Genomic DNA, 20,445 nt, shown 5'->3' with positions numbered 1-20,445 from the left:
TAGATTTACAGTTCTAAGTAATTTCCTGATTTTTTCTTTTGGACAAACAACGTATGACGTATATATTACACACTCAAAAGCTTCCTCATTTCATTAGTCATCTCTTAGTTATAGAGTTTTTTTTCAAGGAAAATATGCTTTGTGAATTCTTCGGATTGCCTGTAAAATAAGTTGTGCATCACGAGAAATGCAAAGCAGCTGACCTGCTAGCTGATCTGTAGGCTAGAACATGTATGCAGCACATGTGGTAATGAAAAAAGTGTAAATGTCTGTGACTGTTTGTATGCACGAGAGATGTAACAGCATTCAGGTATGCTATAGATAGACTGACCGTGCTGTATCTGTCTTAAGATACTTTGCAGCTTCGGTTGGTATTGCAGTTTAATTTTCTGCCCCTCATCAGGGTCACCACCAAGATTAGCATATGGGACACGCCCTCTCCCATAATATATCACCCTAACACTTGGCTTTAGGTCTTTTCACACAGTGACAGTGAAGAAATAAAAAAGAGAAAGTAGAAGAGAGTATAGAGAGGAGTGGATAGGAGGATGAAAGCATAGTTGTAAATCCAGGCAGCCCTGCGTTGCCTTTTCTTTTCCAGTCTTTGACACTCGAAACGCCCCTCGCTAAGAGAAGTCTCTCAGCTATTTTCAGAAACATAAGCCTCTCTCTGTGCCCTCTGAATAAAAAGCATGAAATTGTGTTTTTTTCTCTCACAAAGAGAAAATCCAGAATGAGAAATTTTATTTATGAGTGACTTGAGGTCTAGAGCCAAAACACATTAAAATGTGAATGCAGCTGCTGGTAGACTCGAACAACAGAAATAGTCTCATTTAGTGTGTGTCTGTCTGTGTGTGCGTACATTCACTTGTGTGTGTGTGTGTGTGTTTTTCTGCAGAGTTGTGACAGAATGAGGTGATGTATTATATGTTTGGATCATGGATTAATAATTACACCAACTTCTTTATGACTGGGAATAACAGGGTAACTCACATTATGATGCGCTGGCCGCAATAATAGCATCATAGCTGACACTGCAATATAAGATGTAATGCAAGAAAATCTACAGTGCGTCGTGATATCTGTAACTGGAGTGGGAAATAACCCTCCAACCGAAACATTAAAGCACAATCAAGATAGTGCAACATTTTAAAAGTTACTTGAATCATCGTTTACAGTTGGAACAGCTGGGGAGTGAACTGACAGCAGACAGAGAGTCGCTCCGCAGCGCCGAGTCACTCAGCACTGACCTGATGAAGGAGAAGGCTTTACTGGAGAAGACTCTGGAAACACTCAGAGAAAACTCTGAGAGACAGGTACACACACACACACACACACACACACACACACACACACACACACACACACACAAACACAAACACAAACACAAACACAATGATTTAATTTGGGAAGATTATCCCAGAACCAGATGCTCATCATTTTAAATAAGCGTCACTTATTCTTGATTTTTGCCATCTGTAGAAAGTATGTAGGTTTATTAAATCTTCTCGGTGAATGATACATTATTAAATGATTTGTTGTGTTCGAGAACAAGTTAATGCAGTTAAGCAAATATGTTATAGAGCCCAACTTTTCTGAGAATGACTGTGCTTTGAAATATAGTTAACGTTTGCAGTCTGTATACTGGACATGCATATGGTCAGATACAGCAGCACAGTCCAACAAACAGAGCTTTTTTGTGCGTCATACACTCTGCTCTCTCTACAAAACCATCATTGATTCGCATTGATAGCTGGAAGCTCCTAGAAAATAACATGACTAAGTTGCGTAATTAACTAAAGTCTATACAGTTTTCTTGAGAGCAATCTTTGTGCAATTGATTTGCATTTGGCTTAAAAAACTATTAAGTGGAACTACCACTATGTTTTATTGACTACACAGATTTCTGGCTCTCTGTGGCCTAGATGCAGTTACTCATTGTGTGTTTGCAGGGACTTTATAGCTGTTAGACCCACATCTGGCGCCTTTTGATTAGTTTAACCATCTGATTTGTAAAATCCGGCCTTGATGAGCTGCAGAGAAAACACAACACGCTGCACTCACAGATTACTGTGGGCAATTCTATCCAGTTGGTTGTAGACATAATGAGATGTAACTAATGCAGTGCAGTTCCACAACACATAATCAAATGAACTGTAGTTTTGTATAATCCTTATAAGCTGTTTTGTGTTTTTACATTTCAGTTCTGCTGCTTGATATTTTTTTCATTTAGTTTTTCATCTAATTAAACTAAATGAAAATGTGAAGCAGAACCCTGGGGCTTCTTAAATCTTTCTTCATGCGTCAGCTCATACAGCCAGTCTCATTACAGCAACCTGGAATCCTTTAGTATAAAAACACAGAATACATTCTGAAACCTTTTTTCATCACCACCAATGATCCACAAACAACAGGTGGGAGGGACCTGCCTGAGTCATACTGGTGCAAACTGTATTATCTTAGTAAAATAATCCTAATGAAGTTTCATACAACTTACTGCACTAAAGATGATGAGTAAATCACTTGTGTTAAACATGACCCTTGGCCATCATTAAACCTCTGATGTCTGTTCTCCAGCTGAAGGGTCTGGAGCAGGAGAATAAGCACCTGGGCCAGACGGTGTCGTCTCTGCGTCAGCGCTGCCAGGTTGGTGCTGAGGCCCGAGTCAAGGATGTGGAGAAAGAGAATCGCGTTCTCCACGAGTCCATCTGTGAGACCGCCGCTAAACTCAATAAGATGGAGTTTGAAAGGAAACAACTGCGTGAGTGACATGTTATTTAATAGTTGAAGTGTTCTGCACCTGTCTTTTTTGATCACAAGGAATCTGTATTTTTACAGCAACCTTTTATCATCTGGCTTCCTTTCTTGGTTTTTCATTTTTGAATTCACAGGATCAAAGGTTAATTGTGTGTGTGTTTTTTTTAATGCAGGAAAGGAGCTTGAAGTGATGAAGGAGAAAGGTGAGAGAGCAGAGGAGTTGGAGATTCAGATGCAGAAGCTGGAAAGGGACAATGAGAGCCTGCAGAAGAAAGTTGCCAGTCTTGGAATCACCTGTGAAAAGGTCTGGTGGATTTTGTTTTCTGCCTGGTCTGTATTCTGAGAAGTCAGTGTGTCTGCATGCTCTGTTAATCTGTTAACTTAATTTAACTTAAATGTAGCAGTAACATGGAAAATAAACAGTTGAAATATTTTTAACATGAGAAATGTATGTTTGTATTTGGCTGTTGTGCATCTTAGTTAACTGCTATTTAGTTGAAATCTGTAGCTATAGCCTCTGTAGCTAGGACTTTCCCTTTTTCCTAGTATGTTATTTTCCATCAGCCTCAGGGAGAAAGATCTCTGAGTATCTGAGTTAAGACCTTGTGCATTAGAGTTTTTTGATGCATGATAGGCTGTGATCTCCCCCTTTTCACATATATCGTCTTCTGTCGCTCTGTTTCACTATTTGTTTTACTATTGGAACATTTGTACTAGAGGTAGTTAACATTTGGAATTGGATATGATTTGTAAATTTGTAAGTTTATATTAAACATTAAAGCATCATCTAATAATTCATTTGAAGTGGTGCCATAGAATCAAGTGAGAGTTTTGGGCTGCCATTACTCAGTACCATCAGGACCAGCTTGGTGTTGCCAGAGAGACACGCTTTACTCCTCATTTTCATCCTCACATCACTTATGTGTGTGTAGGTGTCTTCTTTGGAGAAGGAGAACACTGAGCTGGAGGCAGAGGGTCGTCGTCTGAAGAAGAAGCTGGACAATCTGAAGAACATGGCCTTCCAGCTGGAGGCTCTGGAAAAGGAGAACTCCCAGCTGGAGCAGGAGAACCTGCAGCTTCGGCGCTCGGCTGAGAGTCTCCGGTCAGCTGGGGCTAAGGCCGCTCAGCTGGAGGCAGAGAACAGAGAGCTGGAGAGCGAGAGGAGCCAGATGAAGCGCAGCCTGGAACTGCTCAAAGCCTCGTCCAAGAAGACGGAGAGGTTAGAGGTAAGATTTCAGGACTGCCGGATACTTCTGTGACTCGAGAACAGTGAGGTGCAGTTAAAATGCAACCATGAGTGGCAAGAAAAGGGGAAATAAAAAGCAGACTGCAGCTAGATAGTGTTTAATAAGCACCACTGTTTGAGTTACCTGGTCCTTAACAGAGACAAGTTATGTCTTTGACAAGGTCGTACAGAACAGCTGTAGAGTCAAAGGCACATTTCATTTTTGTAATTTATTATCACCAACTAATATTTTCACAGGTAAGTTACAGGGGATCCGGCATATAATGGCATCAGGGAGCAGCACAACTAGTTCATGGATGCTTTTAATATCCTGATCTGGCTTTTCCTCTCCCAGGTGAGTTACCAGGGCCTAGATACAGAGAACCAGCGCCTGCAGAAGGCTTTAGAGAACAGCAGCAAGAAGATCCAGCAGTTGGAGGCAGAGCTGCAAGAGGTGGAGACTGAGAATCAAACCCTCCAACGCAACCTGGAGGAGCTCAAGATCTCCAGTAAACGCCTGGAGCAGCTGGAGCAGGAGGTAGGAAAAACAGTTTCATGTGCATTCAATCAGTAATAATAACCTGTCCTGAAATGGCAGCCTGAAAAATACCAACTGAATTGTTATGAAATTAGACACGTTTTTGGACTGCACTCGTCTCTGGAGCAGAAGAGGCACAGCATCAAGTGGGATAGCTGTAGGTGGTTTACTGACACCGCTTCAGTTACTTTTTTTGGGATGGTCTGATTCTGTCTGGCAGAATGGGGTCAATCACATTGGCTCAAAAATTGTAGTTGAGGCAGACTGAAAGTAGTGTTTTTGATGCAGCAGTCTAAAGAACCTGTATGTTCTAATAAATAAGAAGTGAAAATGTATCTTTTTGTTTATTCTGATAAAATTACAGCATGTTTCCCAGCACACTTGGATTATCCCAGATTATTTTTTTAAAAACTGATTAACACTTTTAGCCAAACATGTATTTACAAGGCATTTAGACTAAAAGTAATCCCATCAAATGATTTTTTTTATCTGTCTGCCACTCCCTCCAGAACAAGACTCTGGAGCAGGAAAGTTCCCAGCTCGAGAAAGACAAGAAGCTTCTGGAGAAGGAGAACAAGCGGCTGAGGCAGCAGGCCGAGATCCGCGACTCCAAGCTGGATGACAGCAATCAGCGCATCTCCTCCTTGGAGAAAGAGAATCGGACCATGGGCAAGGAGATGATCTTCTTCAGGGACTCCTGCACGAGAGTCAAAGACCTGGAGAGAGAGAACAAGGAGCTGGTCAAATTGGCCACCATTGATAAGAAGACACTCATCACACTCAGAGAGGTAAGAAAAGCCCACATTTCTTGCATTTTCTCTTTCTGCAAATGTTTCCAACTTGTCTTGAGACTGAGCTTCACTTGTTTCCAGATATATCTATCATTATCGTTTGTTGGTGCTGAAACTAACTACTAAATTAGAAAACACACAACATGGATGATAATTGATGTGAATTGATAGTCATTTATTGAGAACCCTGGACACCAAAGCGTTTCATATGAGTGCCTGTGTGTGTTTTAGGAGCTTGTGAGTGAGAAGCTGCGGACTCAGCAGATGAATAATGATCTGGATAAACTGACCCATGAGCTGGAGAAGATTGGACTGAACAAGGAAAGGCTGCTGCATGACGAGAGCTCTGACGACAGGTATCATCTCACAAACACACACTCAAGCCACAATATTCACTGTTCTGGGATGGCTCTTAAAACGGTTACAGCTTAGAACTAAAATAGTTATCTTGGGATCAGGATCATTAAAAGTGATCAGTACAGTTGGGATTCCAAATAAATCAGCCATGTGGCCTTTTTTAGATCAGGTGTAGAAGTTTAGATTAATGAGTCTATTGCAGAATCATCCTGTGGAAGGTTTCTGAGCCAATATCTCCCCCACCTGCTACACTCTTGGCAAGAAGTCAGTTGGCCTTGCTATGACGTTAATGCATTGTCTGTATTTAGGATTACAAATGTGTGATCACAGTCTAGACTGGACACACAAATACAGTATTGAAATGAGTATTTATTTTTTAGATTTAAGCTCCTGGAAACCAAACTGGAGTCGACTCTGAAATCATCTTTGGAGATTAAAGAGGAGAAGATCGCTGCCCTGGAGGCCAGACTGCAGGAGTCCTCGAACCTCAACCAGCAACTTCGCCAGGAGCTCAAGACAGTCAGTAACAAACACGCACACAAATCCATATTTTTAAACATAGTATGTACAAACATGGTATTTTGGATGCTTTGGTCAACCACAATACAGAAGACCCAGTATATACAAAGCCAAAACTCCTATCTCTACAGAGAACAGCGTGTCCTAAAATCTTTCCCCTGCAGTTTAAAACACTAGAAACACTGAAAACACTGAGGGCTTCTCAAGGCCGATACATTATTTATTCATCCACTCTTCCACTTCTATCGGCAGTTTATCTATTCATGAGGCGGCAGGAGTCTGTGAAAGATGGGGAGTGGAGTGGAGGATGTCTGTTTTCCTTTAGGGAGGCGTTGGTGTTTTGAACTTGCTGACACAAATCAGATCCAAAGCTAAATGGTTGAGTGGAAAAGTTGAGGCATCTGTGGATGAACTCTTGACTGTCAGCTGTGAAACTGCTGTTACTTTACCATTACTCATGTCATATTATACCAGCTTGTCTGCTTTTTTCATTCAGTAATTTTACAGTCAAGCCTGGAGCAGTGTTTCTTTTCAGCCATCTTGGACTTATGTGATATTTATGTTGGAGAAACACATTTTATTTGTACAGAAGGAGCACAAAAAATGACTCAAAGGTTATGTGCTGCTGACTGTCTCACTCTCTCCAGGTGAAGAAAAACTACGAGGCTCTGCGTCAGAGGGAGGAGGAGGAGAGGATGGTGCAGAGCTCGCCCCCTAGAGGAGCGGAGGACCCTCAGGCTGTCAGTAAATGGGAGAAAGAGAGTCATGAAGCCACCAGGGAACTGCTGAAAGTCAAAGACAGACTCATTGAGGTGGAGAGGAACGTAAGTTAGCACAATATCAGGACGGCTTATGTGACTTTTCCAATATGAATGGCGAACTCACACATTTGGGTTGTGCACTTTTCTCTGAGTGTATTCTGATATGTATTATGTGTGTGTTTGTCCCAGAATGCGACGCTGCAGGCTGAGAAGGCGGCCCTGAGGAGCCAACTCAAACAACTGGAAACTCAAAGCTCCAACCTGCAGGCTCAGATAGTGGCCGTGCAGAGACAGACTGCGTCTTTACAGGAGAACAATACGACGCTTCAGACGCAGAACGCCAAGCTGCAGGTTAATCCCCTACACATCCTACACAATACAGGGTCCAGATGGCAATGGACGACTGCTTTACATACATGTCATTGTCAGATTTGCCAGTTTTATTTATATAACCCAAAATAACTAATCACAATTCACCTCAAATGGCTTTATAATATGTACAGCATACGATAAGGAAAGGCTATTCTTCCAAGATATATGCACTATAAACTTGTATTTGTGCATATGATACAAAACAACATAATATTTTAAATAAAGATATGATTGTACTAGGGTCATCATAGTGCCTAATAAAATCAGATAGTAGCAAGCATAAAAGGCTTCCAGAAATATCGTATGTACTGTATAAATTAATACAATATAACAAACAATCCTACGTTTTAAACACAAAATGCAAAGCTGTCTAGCCTTCTTTCAACATTGCTCTGTTTGCACAGTTGCCTGGCCATGGATTTAGTCTTGTACTCCCTGTTTGGCAGCAATTCAAACCCTGCTTACGGGCGACAGGATTTACACTGACCATACAGGAGCTTCTAGATGTTTCTGTGGGCGTCTGTGTATGTCTCTTGATGTGTGTCTGTGAGTTAATATGTAAGCAGGTGTGTTTATACTGGAGGTAAAAAGCTGTTCCTGTTTAAAGGTACAGAAAGTGTGTCAGCACCTGGACAGAATGTGTGTGTCAGAGTGTGAATACACACACTAGTAATGATTGAAGAGGGATTTCAGACTAGGAAACCACTGTGACCACAAAGGAAACATGAAAAGAAACAGTTTTCCTGCTGATGCTTTGTAGATGGAGCTTTCAGCAAAGTAGGAGAACAAACCAAATAGAGACAGTGCCCCCTATAGACCAAACAGCAGCAACCTCTACTCATGTTTGATTTCTCTTCACAGACCACAGTATAACGATCTTTTCATAAATGTAGATGGATGACAGATAGAGGAGAATCTGTGTTTTTAAACTGCTCTCAAATCTCACACCCCCTGTTTCCCTCTTCCACTTTTCTCTCCTTGTCTGCCCCCACTTCTATCTACTCTCCCCAATTCTCCCTTTCTCTCATCTTTGTGCTCTATTCACAATCCTTTTCCCTATCTCTGTCTTCGCCCTCTCCTGTAGGTGGAGAACTCCACCCTGAGCTCCAAGAGTGCAGCCCTCATGGCCCAGAACGCCCAGCTGCAGAGCCAGCAGAGCAGTGTGGAGGGTGAGCGCGAGGGAGCTCTGAAGGAGAAAGAGGAGCTGAGGGCCACCTACGAACTGCTCCTCCGCGACCATGAGAAGCTGGCGGCGCTCCACGAGAGGCAGGCGGCCGAGTATGAAGCCCTTATTGGAAAGCACGGGGGCCTGAAGACCTCCCACAAGAGTCTGGAGCAGCAGCACAGGGACCTGGAGGACAAGTGAGACAGGGTTTAGGAATATGGGATGGGCACATGTTCAAGTTTAATTACAGTTCAAGTCTCACTCATGACACTACTTTGACCTTTTTTAGTACATTCTGTTATGAGGACAATATTAATAATCAATCTCAATCATCAAAGCAACCATGCTAAACTGTAGACTCCTTGGGATAATGAAAATACACTGTATGTGCTTTGTATTCCTTCCTGTAGCACTTCAGTATTTCTTTATGTAACTCATTGAACGGTTTGTAATGTATGTGTGTTATTGTGCATGAAGGTACAAGCAGCTCCTGCAGAAGAAGGGGGAGCTGGAAGAGCTGGAGAAAAATCTGAAGGAGCAGCGGGAAAAAATGGCGATGGAGAACCAAACACACCAAGCCACAGCTGACCAGTACAAGCTGCTCAAAGAGGAAAATGACAGGTCAGATCAACCTGTATTCATATTTGAATCTTAAACACTATGCAAACGTATGAATAACTTGTTAATAAAGTGACTAAACATTTTAAACTCTTGATGTTTTTCTTAAATTACACCATATGTTTCTATGAGCCCCTTTGTGTCTATATATTGAGTCCCTCTGCTCTCTCCTCAGACTGAATACTACCTATCGTCAGCTTGTTAAGGACAACGAGAATCTCCAGCTGGACCATAAGAACATAAAGACCCAGCTGAACAGTGCCACGCTGGAGCAGACCAAGCTGGAGGCCGAGTTCTCTAAACTGAAGGAGCAATACCAGCAGCTGGACATCACCTCCACCAAGCTCACCAACCAGTGTGAGGTGAGGAGACCCACATTTCTCTTCTCTTCTTTGTATTCGGGGGTTTTCCATTATCTGTTTATGTGTCTTGTGGCTGATTTACCTCTCCTTAATGTATCATGTTTGTAGAGATGACTTATTAAGCCAGCTGTGTTATGGATGGTTTACCCCTTTTAATGTATCCTATTTGTTGTTGAGCCAGGTGTCTTAGCATCTCTTTAATATGTGTGTGTCAGTTACTGAGCCAGCTGAAAGGAAACCTGGAGGAGGAGAATCGCCACCTGTTGGACCAGATCCAGACTCTGATGCTACAGAATCGCACACTGCTGGAGCAGACCATGGAGAGCAAGGACCTGTTCCACGTAGAGCAGAGACAATACATGTAAACCCCTGATTTTCTTTAAAACAGACCGCAAACATGTTGTCTGAGTTGGTCCCTGTCCACAATTATTTACAATTTACATTAACAAATTGGCTGCATTTATATTTGGATTGTATGCATTTTCACTCTGGTCTGTCTTACTGGATCATCTCTCGTGTTCACCAATCAGAGACAAGCTGAATGAACTGAGGAGGCAGAAAGAGAAGCTGGAGGAGAAGATCATGGACCAGTACAAGTTCTACGACCCCTCACCTCCACGCAGGTAAAAAGAAGTTTCATCTAGTTACATGAGTTAAAAAATGACACAAAAAACAACAGTTGATCAAGTTATTTGGTGTGAATGACATGACCATGACTGCTGTAACATCTTAATCTAAAAAAGGCTCACACGTGAATCAGAATGATACACTGACACGTATCATAGCAAACTCTGATGTTAGAAATTCTGTTTGCTTGTTGACTCTTATCTCTGAGGCGGCGTAATGGCAGAAAACACTCACACTGCAACCTTCAGGAAGGGATGCATCAAATATTTATGTTCTGCAGAGCTCTAGACAGCTGTGTACTGCAACATTTTTTATGTGAAGATTCAGAGGATGAAATAAAGCCTTAAAGTTGAGTACACACACGGAACAAATCAGAAATAAAAATCCGTCCAGCCTTCAAATTCTTTTCATGCCAGTATTTATTGACTTTATATCCCGTTTCCGTTTCTCCTCTTGTTCCTGATGGTCTCGTTGCCTCATGTCTCATGTCTTTGTAGGCGTGGCAACTGGATCACTTTGAAGATGAGGAAGTTGATCAAGCCCAAGAGCCGGGAGAGGATGCGCTCTCTCACACTGACGCCCTCTCGTTCAGAGTATGGCGACAGTTTCCTGACCTTTCCCCAGGACAACCAGGACAGCTCGTCCATAGGCTCTGGCTCCAACTCGCTGGATGACACACTTACACAAAAGAGGAGCAGCAGTGAGTACAAAGGAAACACCTACACACACACACAGATGTGGACCCAAGAATCAAAATCAGTGTAGTGACAGTTTCAACCAGCACTGAAGGAACTTGTCTCTGCCTGCTCAAGATAAATGAGACAAATTTCCTGTACAGATATATACTATACCAGTGATCACGATCACTCTGACAATATTTGATACACATATGTACATGTAAAGAGTATTTTGCAAAAATAGATTCCAGCTGGTTCCATTTGATGCTGGACGCTCTTTCACAGACACATAATCATATACTCACATACCCACAAAGTCACAGAACACACTTCTGCTTGGTGTGTGTGTGTGTGTGTGTGTGTGTGTGTGTGTGTGTGTGTGTGTGTGTGTGTGTGTGTGTGTGTGTGAGAGATTGAGTACTGGTTGAGTGGTTGAATGGGTCTTTCCTCCCCTAACTGCTCCTTTTATTTCTCTCTCTCTCTCTGCGAAGGGAGGAGAGGGCAGCAGTCCCATGCCCAAGGGCAGGGTTCCACCAATGGTATGCTGCGGATGGGGAGGGTGGGCGGGGTTTGTGACCCGACTGTCACGTCCCTCAGGGCATGTTTTCGTGAGTCCATTGTCTGTGTCACTCGGCTGTCCTAGAGGTTACGGTTGAGCTGCGCAGCACCACAAGGTTGACTCTGAACCTCGGACCTGGTTGAAAAGTAGATGCCTTTCCTGTGTTTGAAACAACAGAGGGAGCGCTTGATTCCTGTAACCTGACTTATGGTACCAGAGATATGGAAAATACCTCTACTATTAGACACTTAATTTTAGTCCTAAGAATATTGTGTATTTAGTGACTCTTGGTAGGTGACTCACAGATTGAACGCATCAAAGTCTGTTTACAGGTCTCGGGGAGTACTACTGTATATGTGGAAAAAATTTGTGTAAAACCTTTTGTGGCTCCAGAGGGAAAATGAAAATAGCCTGGGGGTGTGGAGTTAGAAAGAAGCTGACTAGACCTCTGTAGCCCACTCCTCATCTCTGCTTGAGGCTAGCGGCTCAAGGCTACGTTAGCCACTACTAGCATAACACACCTGAATCCCTGACTGAACTGTCGGTGGTTGCGTTGCATTGTGGGTAATCTAAATTTTGACAAGGAAGGAGAATGTGTGGAATAAAAGTAAGATGTCTCTGGTTCTGCTGGACTGTTGTCTGGACTCTGACTATGTTGGTGTGCAAAGCTAAATCAGTGGAGTACTCTTAACAGTGTTCAGGTGCTGAATCAAGCGCATCTCATGTGGTTCAAATATTGGAAAACACTTCAGGTATATTTTGTCCCAGGTCCAGTGCACTCTTAACTTCTCCCCCAACAGGTCTAAGGCTCACTAGCTCTCAGTTACAGTCATGTCAACCTGCTGATCTGTGCAGTTCATCTGTAAACAACAGAGAAACGTCCTCTAACGTAGCATCAAAGCTATTAAAAGGTGCAATGTGCTGTATTGTGACTGGACTTCCTGTCAGTGCAAGATAGATGTGTCGAAATCCTGGTTGTCTTGATTTGGTAGAAGATGTGGAATAAAGAATACAGGTTGTATGTGGGCTAGTAGGTTTTACATCTTCAAAGAAACAAGTAGGTCTGATTGCTTCCAGATTAAACTGTTAAGATGTGTAAAGTGATATATAATATTTGTGTCAAGAAGCTGTAGCCAGCATAGCAGCCAAGCTAGTATAATACGTGAATATTGCCAGTATATTTTTCACACTACTGGGGAAAACTAAGGAACACAGAAATGTGTGGCTTACACACACATTGAAGTACATAATGTATTTTTTAGATTTTTAATTTAAATAAGCAGTAAATATCTTTCTATAATAGAAAGGAAAAGAAGCCTTTAGCAACCATGTAGTAACATGTAAATTACAATAAATAGATATATAACACCGTCTTTATAAAACATAAAAGACATGTACCAAAGACATTACACAGCGGAATATGCAATAATAAAGTTGGTTATATCTATGAAAACACTGCGGCCCTCCCTGATGCTGTTAACCTGCCCTTTGACCTTTTCACTCTCCTGATTGCACCCTTTAATATTCTTCATCCTCTGTGTCATGTAGGTGTGGTAATGTGTTGACAGTTGTGTTGTTGTGTACAGTATGTGATGTTTTAAAATCAGTTAGTAATACAGAATACAACACATGACCATTAACACAAGAGTGTTTGTGTGTGTGTTGCTATGTGCAGATAAAATGTGTGTGTGTGTGTGTGTATTTTTACATAATGTGTTTTTGTACTTGTTTGCATAACGTGTCTGTCTACAGAAGTCTGCCCTTAAAAGTATTATTCAGCTTTTAAAGAAGTCCTGAGGCATTTCAGTCCATCCAAAAAGCACTTGAACAAGCATTTCATTTAAAAATTAGAAATGTGAACTAAATAACTTCCTAACCTCTCTGGGGATATTTAAGAGATAGAAATGTACATAACTCTCCTAACATCAGCTTCACAGTACAAAAGTCTTTGTAGAGAAATTGTTTTCAGCTCCATTAACTTCATCTAGCATTGCTAATATATTTCTAACAGTATTTCCATGAAATACCAAGAATGGAGTGTATTTTGTAAAGATTAAAATATCTTACACTTGACTATAAATCAAATAGGCTTTGTCTAAGTCATATATTGTAGTGGTTGTGTCTCTTGTATTGTTGTTTCTTGTCCGGTTGAGTGTCCAGGGGCTCAGCTCTCTCTCTTTGCATCTCTCCCCTGGCTCTCTTTGTGAAAACATTAACCACATCCCTCTGTTCTGCCCTCCTTTTTTCTTTTGTTTTCTTTTCCTCCACCTCCCTCGGGCTTGTTCTGTCGCTCTCCCTCTCCCCCCTGTCTGTCTGTCTGTCTCTGGTTGCGCTCTGACAGCTATAAAAAGGTTGCCTTTCATGAGGAACAGATCCAAGGACAAAGACAAGGCCAAGGCCATCTACCGGCGCTCCATGTGTAAGACCTCCGTTAGCCGCCACGCTAGCCGTCCTCCGCCTCCTCTCCCTCTCATCGTCACACTAGGAGAAACAAAGAAGGAACAGTCACTGGTCTCAGGGTGGCTACAGTCTGGGGGTGTGACAGCAACAGTATGGCAGTTGCGGGTTTCAGCCACAGCTCTACTACTCATGCTTACAGTCATTCATTTGGGAGTGTTTTCAATTTGATATTTAGGACAGAGATTGAGTATGTCACATTGGTAATGTTACATGATATCTGCAGACGTCTGCACAAGATTTACCAAAGATTAAAATTTGTTACACAGTCACTGTACCCTCATGCTGCACCTGGTGACATCAGTGACCTGTCCTTTATAATTTCTTCCGAGTAACCCCCACCCCTCCATCACCTCCTCGCCATGCGTCTGCCGCCTCCGCTCCCTCCTGTAGAGTATCTGCTCTTAGCTTTTTATCTGCTTTCTCCAGTGTAGTGTCACTTTGTTCTCACTATTAGCAGCTGAATGAATAACACAAACTTCACTAACATTGTCTCAAAGTATAAATGAAAATGAATGTAATGTAGGACTATCCTCACAAAAAAAGCCTAATGCAAAAACTGATAACAGTAGGAAGTTTTCTCTTTTTATAGATCTGTCTCTTGTTGTGTGATGCAGTTTGATTTTCATTTCTCGTAGTTCTGAGTGTCACTATGCAATGGGCAACTTATTGGGCAGTTTTGTCATGTGCTCTGTGGTTTCATTTTGTTTGTGTATAATGAATGAAAGGCTCTATGTGTGTGAGGATGTGTCTGAGGGTGAGAGAGTGGGAGAGACTGTGGGGTTGCCTTTCATTCGCCTGGGGTGTGTTTGCTCCCATCTTTTATTACAGCATGACAACAACAAAAAAAAAAAAAACGCCTGATCACCACCACTCGCACTCACCATGGAGGACTTGAAATGGAGCCTTTACTCTCTCTCTCCAGCTCTCTCTCTCTCTCTCTTCCTCTGTCAGTGTGCTGCATTTCAGATCTTATTCTGCTGACATGGACTCGCCTCGTTCTGATTCTAGCTCTGATTTTTTGTTTAAAGTGCTGCTCCTGCTCGGAGCAGCTTTGCATGTTGTCATGCTTTTCGACCGTTGCATACAGCTCAGTAAACAAAGTGCATAAAGACAGTGGCCTCTTAGGCTGATGTATCACCTCACCTCTCTGTTAGAGATAGACTGGTTAACGAAGGATAATAAACCATGCAGCTGCCATCTATATGCACTTTATCTTTGTATGCCTGCATGTGACTTGAGTTCAAAAAGGCTAGATTGGATTTTGTTGTGCTCTACAATCTGCTGTCTTTCCATGCTTACAGTCCTTTACTTTATGGGGCTTCTACATTAAGGCACTGTGAGAAAGAAATGAGGGTTAAGCAACTTCTAGCAACCTGCCATTTTGTATCCCCAAGTCACTAGGTCTAAGGGAATACAAAATGTCTCTGGCATAAAGTTAGTTAGAATTTTATATTGTTCCTGTCCTAATTTCCATCCCACTCGTCCATTCAGCTATGAATGACCTGCTGCAGACCATGGCGATTGCGGGCGGTCCAGGGGCTCAGTGGGCGGGCAGCATCGAGAACCTAGACGGGGCCGAGGCCGGAGAGGCCGGCATTACAGGCAGCAGCAGGCGCGGGGGGCAGCGCATGAAGGAGCTCGCCTTTTCCACCAATGCCATCGACTGTGCCGCCCTCACCCTGCCCACTGCGGGGCACAGCAGGGCCAAGCACCGGCTTCAGGTCAAAGGTCAGGATGCTCATTTTATTCACGGACTGTAGCAGATTTATTGACCACTTTTCAGGTATAAGGATGGATCTGCAGATTTGTTTGGCATTTATTTTGCTCCTGTAAAGATCCGTATTTAGTAGACTGGACTCATTTGAGTGAAGATTCATACGAAGGTGGTCAAATCTTGTCAGATCAGAGTGGGGAAAAAAGCAGCTGTAGCATCATTTTTCTGTGTCTCAACAGATAACGCGTCATGTGAGGATGTTGCCGGCTCCTTAGATGACCCCAAGAGTCAAGGTAGGACTTGATGTGACATCAGCATCAAACTGTAGAGATGAAAAGAAAAAGAATGTGCAACTGCAGCAGCCTGGAATCTGAAGGCATTTTCAAACCAGGAAAGAGAAAAGACTGAATAGCCCCAAAAAAAGCAGGTCATGTCCTCAGCAGTCCCACTCTACTAATCTTTGGGCTGCCTTCCTGCACTTCGATTAAGCCTGATCTACAGTTGGAAAAGCAATTTTAGTGGAGAGCAAAAGAGAGAGAGAGCTCAGCCTCCATTGAAAGTAGGATTGACTCTAATTCAGGTTTTAGGACGTTATCCAGGGCAGTTAATCTGCGGCCAGCCAACTATTCATCAGTTCTGTGCCGCTTTAATGTAGATGACCCAGTTGTTAAACAGCCACCAAACTACTGACACACATTCGTAGCACTTAAACTAGGTCTACACCTTGTTGCCATCAGTTCTGTCTCTTTTAAAATGCTTTTTTAGTAGTTTCAGTGCATGAACCTTTAGTCTGCCAGCAGGTACTCTCAGACTAATGCACTATGTTACTATACCAGACTCTCCACTACTTGTCATCATAGTCCTATATGTGACCTATAGTCCGAGCAGGTCATTCAGCTGGTTCCTCACATTGGTGCAGCATTAGTGCCCAACCTGGATTCTACTTAGCTGATGATTCCCAGAATGCACTCATAAAATCCAATACATTGTTGTGAGACTCATTTCCCAGTATGTCTCCATAATGGCTGGAGGAAACTGACATCCGCTCTCTCTCACACACCGGACATTGCTTTTGATGTATCAGCCATTAGGTCATCTTCCAGAGATGTTGATTGATGCTTCAAGCAACTTTTATGGCTGCCACGACATTTCCTCAATTTCATTTTCTATCTGTGTTTCGAACCATAAAGAGATATTAAACTCTGCTTGTTTTGCTCTGTGGGCAGCAGTAATGAGTAGCAGTATCACAGCCAGGGTGTGTTGAGTTGTGTGTGTATATGTGTGTGTTGTTTTATCAGGCCTGCAGGTGTATAGCAGTGCTCTGGCTCTGTGTCCTTCTCCTGTTGAGCTGAGCGTTATGTGCAGAGTGCCCTGTAGCATCTGTAGTAAGTGACCACTCCTCAGCACTGAATCCCACTCTGGGCTGGTTTCCGAGACATAAAAATAACTATATGATAACAAAGATCAGTAATTGTTCATTTTAAATTCTAGTTTGGTGTCACCCATGTCCTGAAAACCAGTTTGAAATGATTTCACGGTCCCTGGTTCCCAGCTGAGACTGTCCTTGCACTCACAGTGAAAAGCGAGGTCACATTGTCACAGCTCTTTTTTCTTTTCCTTTCTTCTTGCTCAATCCTCCTCCTCAGTTTCCAATTTCTTCTTTTTATTACTTACTCTGTCGTCCTCTGTTATTCAGTATTGTCTCCATCGGTTGCCCTTTTTTCTCTAAGGTGGGTCGGTCCTTGGGTTTAGGTGTCCCTGCCCTCTCTGTCAGTAGTTTCTTTGTTTATAAACTGGACATATTGTGGCGGCAGCCTGGCACCGAGCCACCCTTCCTGTCCCTCTGCCTGGCATGTGCCATCTGCTGCCCCAGCAGGAGACGCTCTGTCATACTGTTAGTGAGCACCTACGTGTTACTCTTTGTGTTAGTGCATGTTTGTGTGGATACATGTTATGCATGTGTATATATATCCTAACTGTTTGTGTGTGTGTGTGTGTGTGTGTGTGTGTGTGTGTGTGTGTGTGTGTGCGTGTGCGTGTGTCTTCCCTCTTGTCCCACACCCAGCCTCCAGACCCTCCAGTCTCCATAGCAACAGGACCACCAGTAGTAATAGTAACAATAACTCCCACCTCACTTCTCCTCTGGAGGGCAAAGGTATGCTCCTCCTTCCCTTAACCCCCCTTTCTTCTCCTCCTCCTCCTCCTCTCAACTAACCACTCTCTCCTTCTCCTTCCTTCTTTGCTCCCTTTCTTTTTCTTTCATGCCTTTTACTTTTTTTAGTTTAAAGGTTACTATTTTCTTGTTCAAAATCAATATATTAGGACGATCCAGTTCTCTTGAAGGGAATCTGACTGCTAGCTACATTTAGCCTCTTATGTTTTACTGACATTACAAGATTAATTTAGCAAATCCAAATGGGTGACGGGTGCACTTTTAAAATGATAAATCATTAAATATATTTGATATTCAATGTAGGTTTTGATGTACTTACAATAGACAGCTTATTGGAATTTCATCACACTCCTAAAGTCTTTTATCTCATTTTCAAGTCATCACTGATGGATGGACAGTCTTATAATGCTTTTAAATGACCTGCTTTACTATATATTGTGCGTATTAATACGAATGGAGTTCCTCGTGGTGAGTGATAAAAGTCAATAAAGATCATAGATTACCTTCCCCCTCCCACAGGCACGATGAACGGCAGCCTCAGCAGGCCTCACAGTGAGAGCAGCGGTGAGTTCAGCCTGAGTTTGGATCAGGAGGTGTGGTCCAGCAGTGGCAGCAGCCCCGTCCAGCAGCCCACCTCCTCGCGCTCCTCCCACCAGAGCCCCCTGCAGCTGTGCAGGTCCCTCGACCCGTCCACCGCCACAGGCAGCCCTGCCCAGACCCAGATCAGGAAGATGGGATCCCCGGGCGAGGTGCTGTCCCTGCAGCAGTTCCTGGATGAGGGTATTGATCCAGCAGAGGTGAGGCCCCTAACTCAATTATGACTGATGTGTTGCTGTTGTGTTTTTCTTCCTGCATATTAAGTCGATCAAGCTTTTTATGCAAACAAAAGTGAAATATTATTATTTATGTTTCCGTTTGTATATGCTAGATTGCAATCATGTGAAGGCTGGAACTAACAATTATTTTCATTAACAATTAATCTGCTTATTATTTTGTTGATCGTTGTTATCTGTAAATTGTGTTAAAATAATGAAGTATTCACATTGTAATTTTCGGAGCCCATGGTGACGACCAACTGTCCAAAACCCAAAGACAGAGAAACTGGAACCAGAGAATGTTTTGTTTAAAAAAACGATTAATTTTATTTTTTTATTTTAATAGTATACTTTTGAATTTTTAGAAGATAAAACCTTAATATGAAAGTATGATGTTATTAATGGTACTGCCTGTTTGTCTTCTGCAGTCTGGCAGTCAGGAGAACCTCACTGTAGACTCTCCTCATCTCTCCACTTCTTCTGAGCATGTGCAGAAAGAGCGCACTTCCGCAAAGGGCCGGGGCATATTGCGCTCATCCAGTGGGAAAGCAGCGCCCGTTAGCTCTGATCGCCCGCCGAGATCCGCCGGACAACCGGGTCGCCCAACCCTGCGCAAGGCGGAGAGCACCCGCGTGAAAGGCTCTGTGCCGATCCGCTCCAGCTTATCCTCGCAGGGCAAAGCCGCGTCCGTCTCCGAACGCCTGGACTCTGCTTCCTCCACGCTGCCTCGGGCCAGCAGCGTCATCTCCACCGCTGAGGGCACCACGCGGCGCACCAGCATCCACGACCTGCTCTCAAAGGACAACCGGCAGCCCGTGTCCGTTGACGCTGCTCCTCCCGTCGCTCCCACCAAGGCTGGGGTACGCTCCCAGCCTACACCCAGTGAGTACCGCACCAACCTAAAGGGACCCCTTACAACCACCACCCCCCTGCCCAAGTCAGTCAGCTTACCTTGCCATAGCTTGGAGGATCCCGACCTCTCCACCCTCGAGTCTTTCCTCGGCCCCTCCTTCACTGTAGAGTCGGTGTTCATGGACTCCATCTTTAGTGAGTCGGCGGGCAAAAACCTCCCCTTTCTGTCTCTTAACCCCACCCTAGTCAGCAACATCAGTGGGCCCCCTGTTACAAACAAAACACACCCTCCTCCTCTCCCAAACCACATTTCCACCCAAAACCAGGCCCCTCACAGCCAATCAAATGGCCAGATGAGATCCAGCCCGGCCAGTCTGAAAGAGTATGACGAGGGCGTTGATCCCAATCGTGTGAATAATTCGGACCAGTCACTGAGCCCAGAGGACAGCCAGTCTCTGTGGTATGAGTACGGGTGTGTGTGAATGACAGGGAGGTTCTGGCTTGCTGATCTTTGTACCAGACTTGACTTAAAGATGGGAGATTGAAAGGATGGATAAATGACCCATCCTCCTCCTCTGCATGTATTTATTAGAGCACTATCTATCTCTGTGTGGTGTATTTGTTTCATTCTTTTCTGTTTGCCATGGTGCTGATTGGTGAATCGCTGTTTTTGTTTTGTTTTTTCTTCCTTGTTCTTTTCTCTGAGGTGGGACTTTGATGAATGTTCTTCCGTCCAACAGCCTTTACCATATTATTGTTTCCTCATCAAACCCGTTTCCCTCGCTAACACTATACTATTATCTGCAGCTTGGGGTTTATGCTTCACAGTTAAGGCTTAGTATTTCTGTTTATAGCTTAGATCTTAAATGAGTGAATTTCAGTCAGTGAATCTGTCACCAGGATCCATTAAAAAACATCTTAATGTCAGAAATGGCTGCAAAGCATTGTGGGACAGGGCTCGTAGTAGCAATTTCTTCATTACAAACCCAAATTAAACATTTTCACTGTGTCAGATAATAGATTCACTTTCCACTTCCTGTTTGTTAAGATGTTTTGATGTGTGGGGGAGTGTCTTTTTCACTGCTTTTAACTCGGTTGCATCA

The 20,445-nt window shown here is 43.2% G+C and overlaps 1 protein-coding gene across 1 annotated transcript in view; it reads left to right on the top strand.

The window, feature by feature from the left end:
• ccdc88ab (coiled-coil domain containing 88Ab) overlaps nucleotides 1-19,824 on the top strand; it is a 61,540-nt gene extending 41,716 nt beyond the window's left edge. The window contains exons 14-35 of the mRNA XM_070915639.1: nucleotides 1,179-1,316; nucleotides 2,578-2,761; nucleotides 2,931-3,061; nucleotides 3,690-3,983; nucleotides 4,338-4,520; nucleotides 5,030-5,308; nucleotides 5,543-5,667; nucleotides 6,049-6,187; nucleotides 6,835-7,011; nucleotides 7,138-7,299; nucleotides 8,405-8,682; nucleotides 8,963-9,106; nucleotides 9,279-9,465; nucleotides 9,681-9,826; nucleotides 9,996-10,088; nucleotides 10,590-10,792; nucleotides 13,664-13,747; nucleotides 15,280-15,516; nucleotides 15,742-15,795; nucleotides 17,568-17,657; nucleotides 18,195-18,472; nucleotides 18,919-19,824. Coding sequence (XP_070771740.1) covers nucleotides 1,179-1,316; nucleotides 2,578-2,761; nucleotides 2,931-3,061; nucleotides 3,690-3,983; nucleotides 4,338-4,520; nucleotides 5,030-5,308; nucleotides 5,543-5,667; nucleotides 6,049-6,187; nucleotides 6,835-7,011; nucleotides 7,138-7,299; nucleotides 8,405-8,682; nucleotides 8,963-9,106; nucleotides 9,279-9,465; nucleotides 9,681-9,826; nucleotides 9,996-10,088; nucleotides 10,590-10,792; nucleotides 13,664-13,747; nucleotides 15,280-15,516; nucleotides 15,742-15,795; nucleotides 17,568-17,657; nucleotides 18,195-18,472; nucleotides 18,919-19,824 — 4,512 coding nt within the window. The remainder of the gene's footprint in view (nucleotides 1-1,178; nucleotides 1,317-2,577; nucleotides 2,762-2,930; nucleotides 3,062-3,689; nucleotides 3,984-4,337; nucleotides 4,521-5,029; nucleotides 5,309-5,542; nucleotides 5,668-6,048; nucleotides 6,188-6,834; nucleotides 7,012-7,137; nucleotides 7,300-8,404; nucleotides 8,683-8,962; nucleotides 9,107-9,278; nucleotides 9,466-9,680; nucleotides 9,827-9,995; nucleotides 10,089-10,589; nucleotides 10,793-13,663; nucleotides 13,748-15,279; nucleotides 15,517-15,741; nucleotides 15,796-17,567; nucleotides 17,658-18,194; nucleotides 18,473-18,918) is intronic.
• Nucleotides 19,825-20,445: the final 621 nt, after the last annotated feature.

The sequence above is a fragment of the Enoplosus armatus genome, chromosome 12 (assembly GCF_043641665.1).
Source record: "Enoplosus armatus isolate fEnoArm2 chromosome 12, fEnoArm2.hap1, whole genome shotgun sequence".
Classification (NCBI taxonomy): Eukaryota; Metazoa; Chordata; class Actinopteri; order Centrarchiformes; family Enoplosidae; genus Enoplosus; species Enoplosus armatus.
Note: the sequence above shows the minus strand (reverse complement) of the source record. Positions and strands in the feature narration are given on the sequence as shown.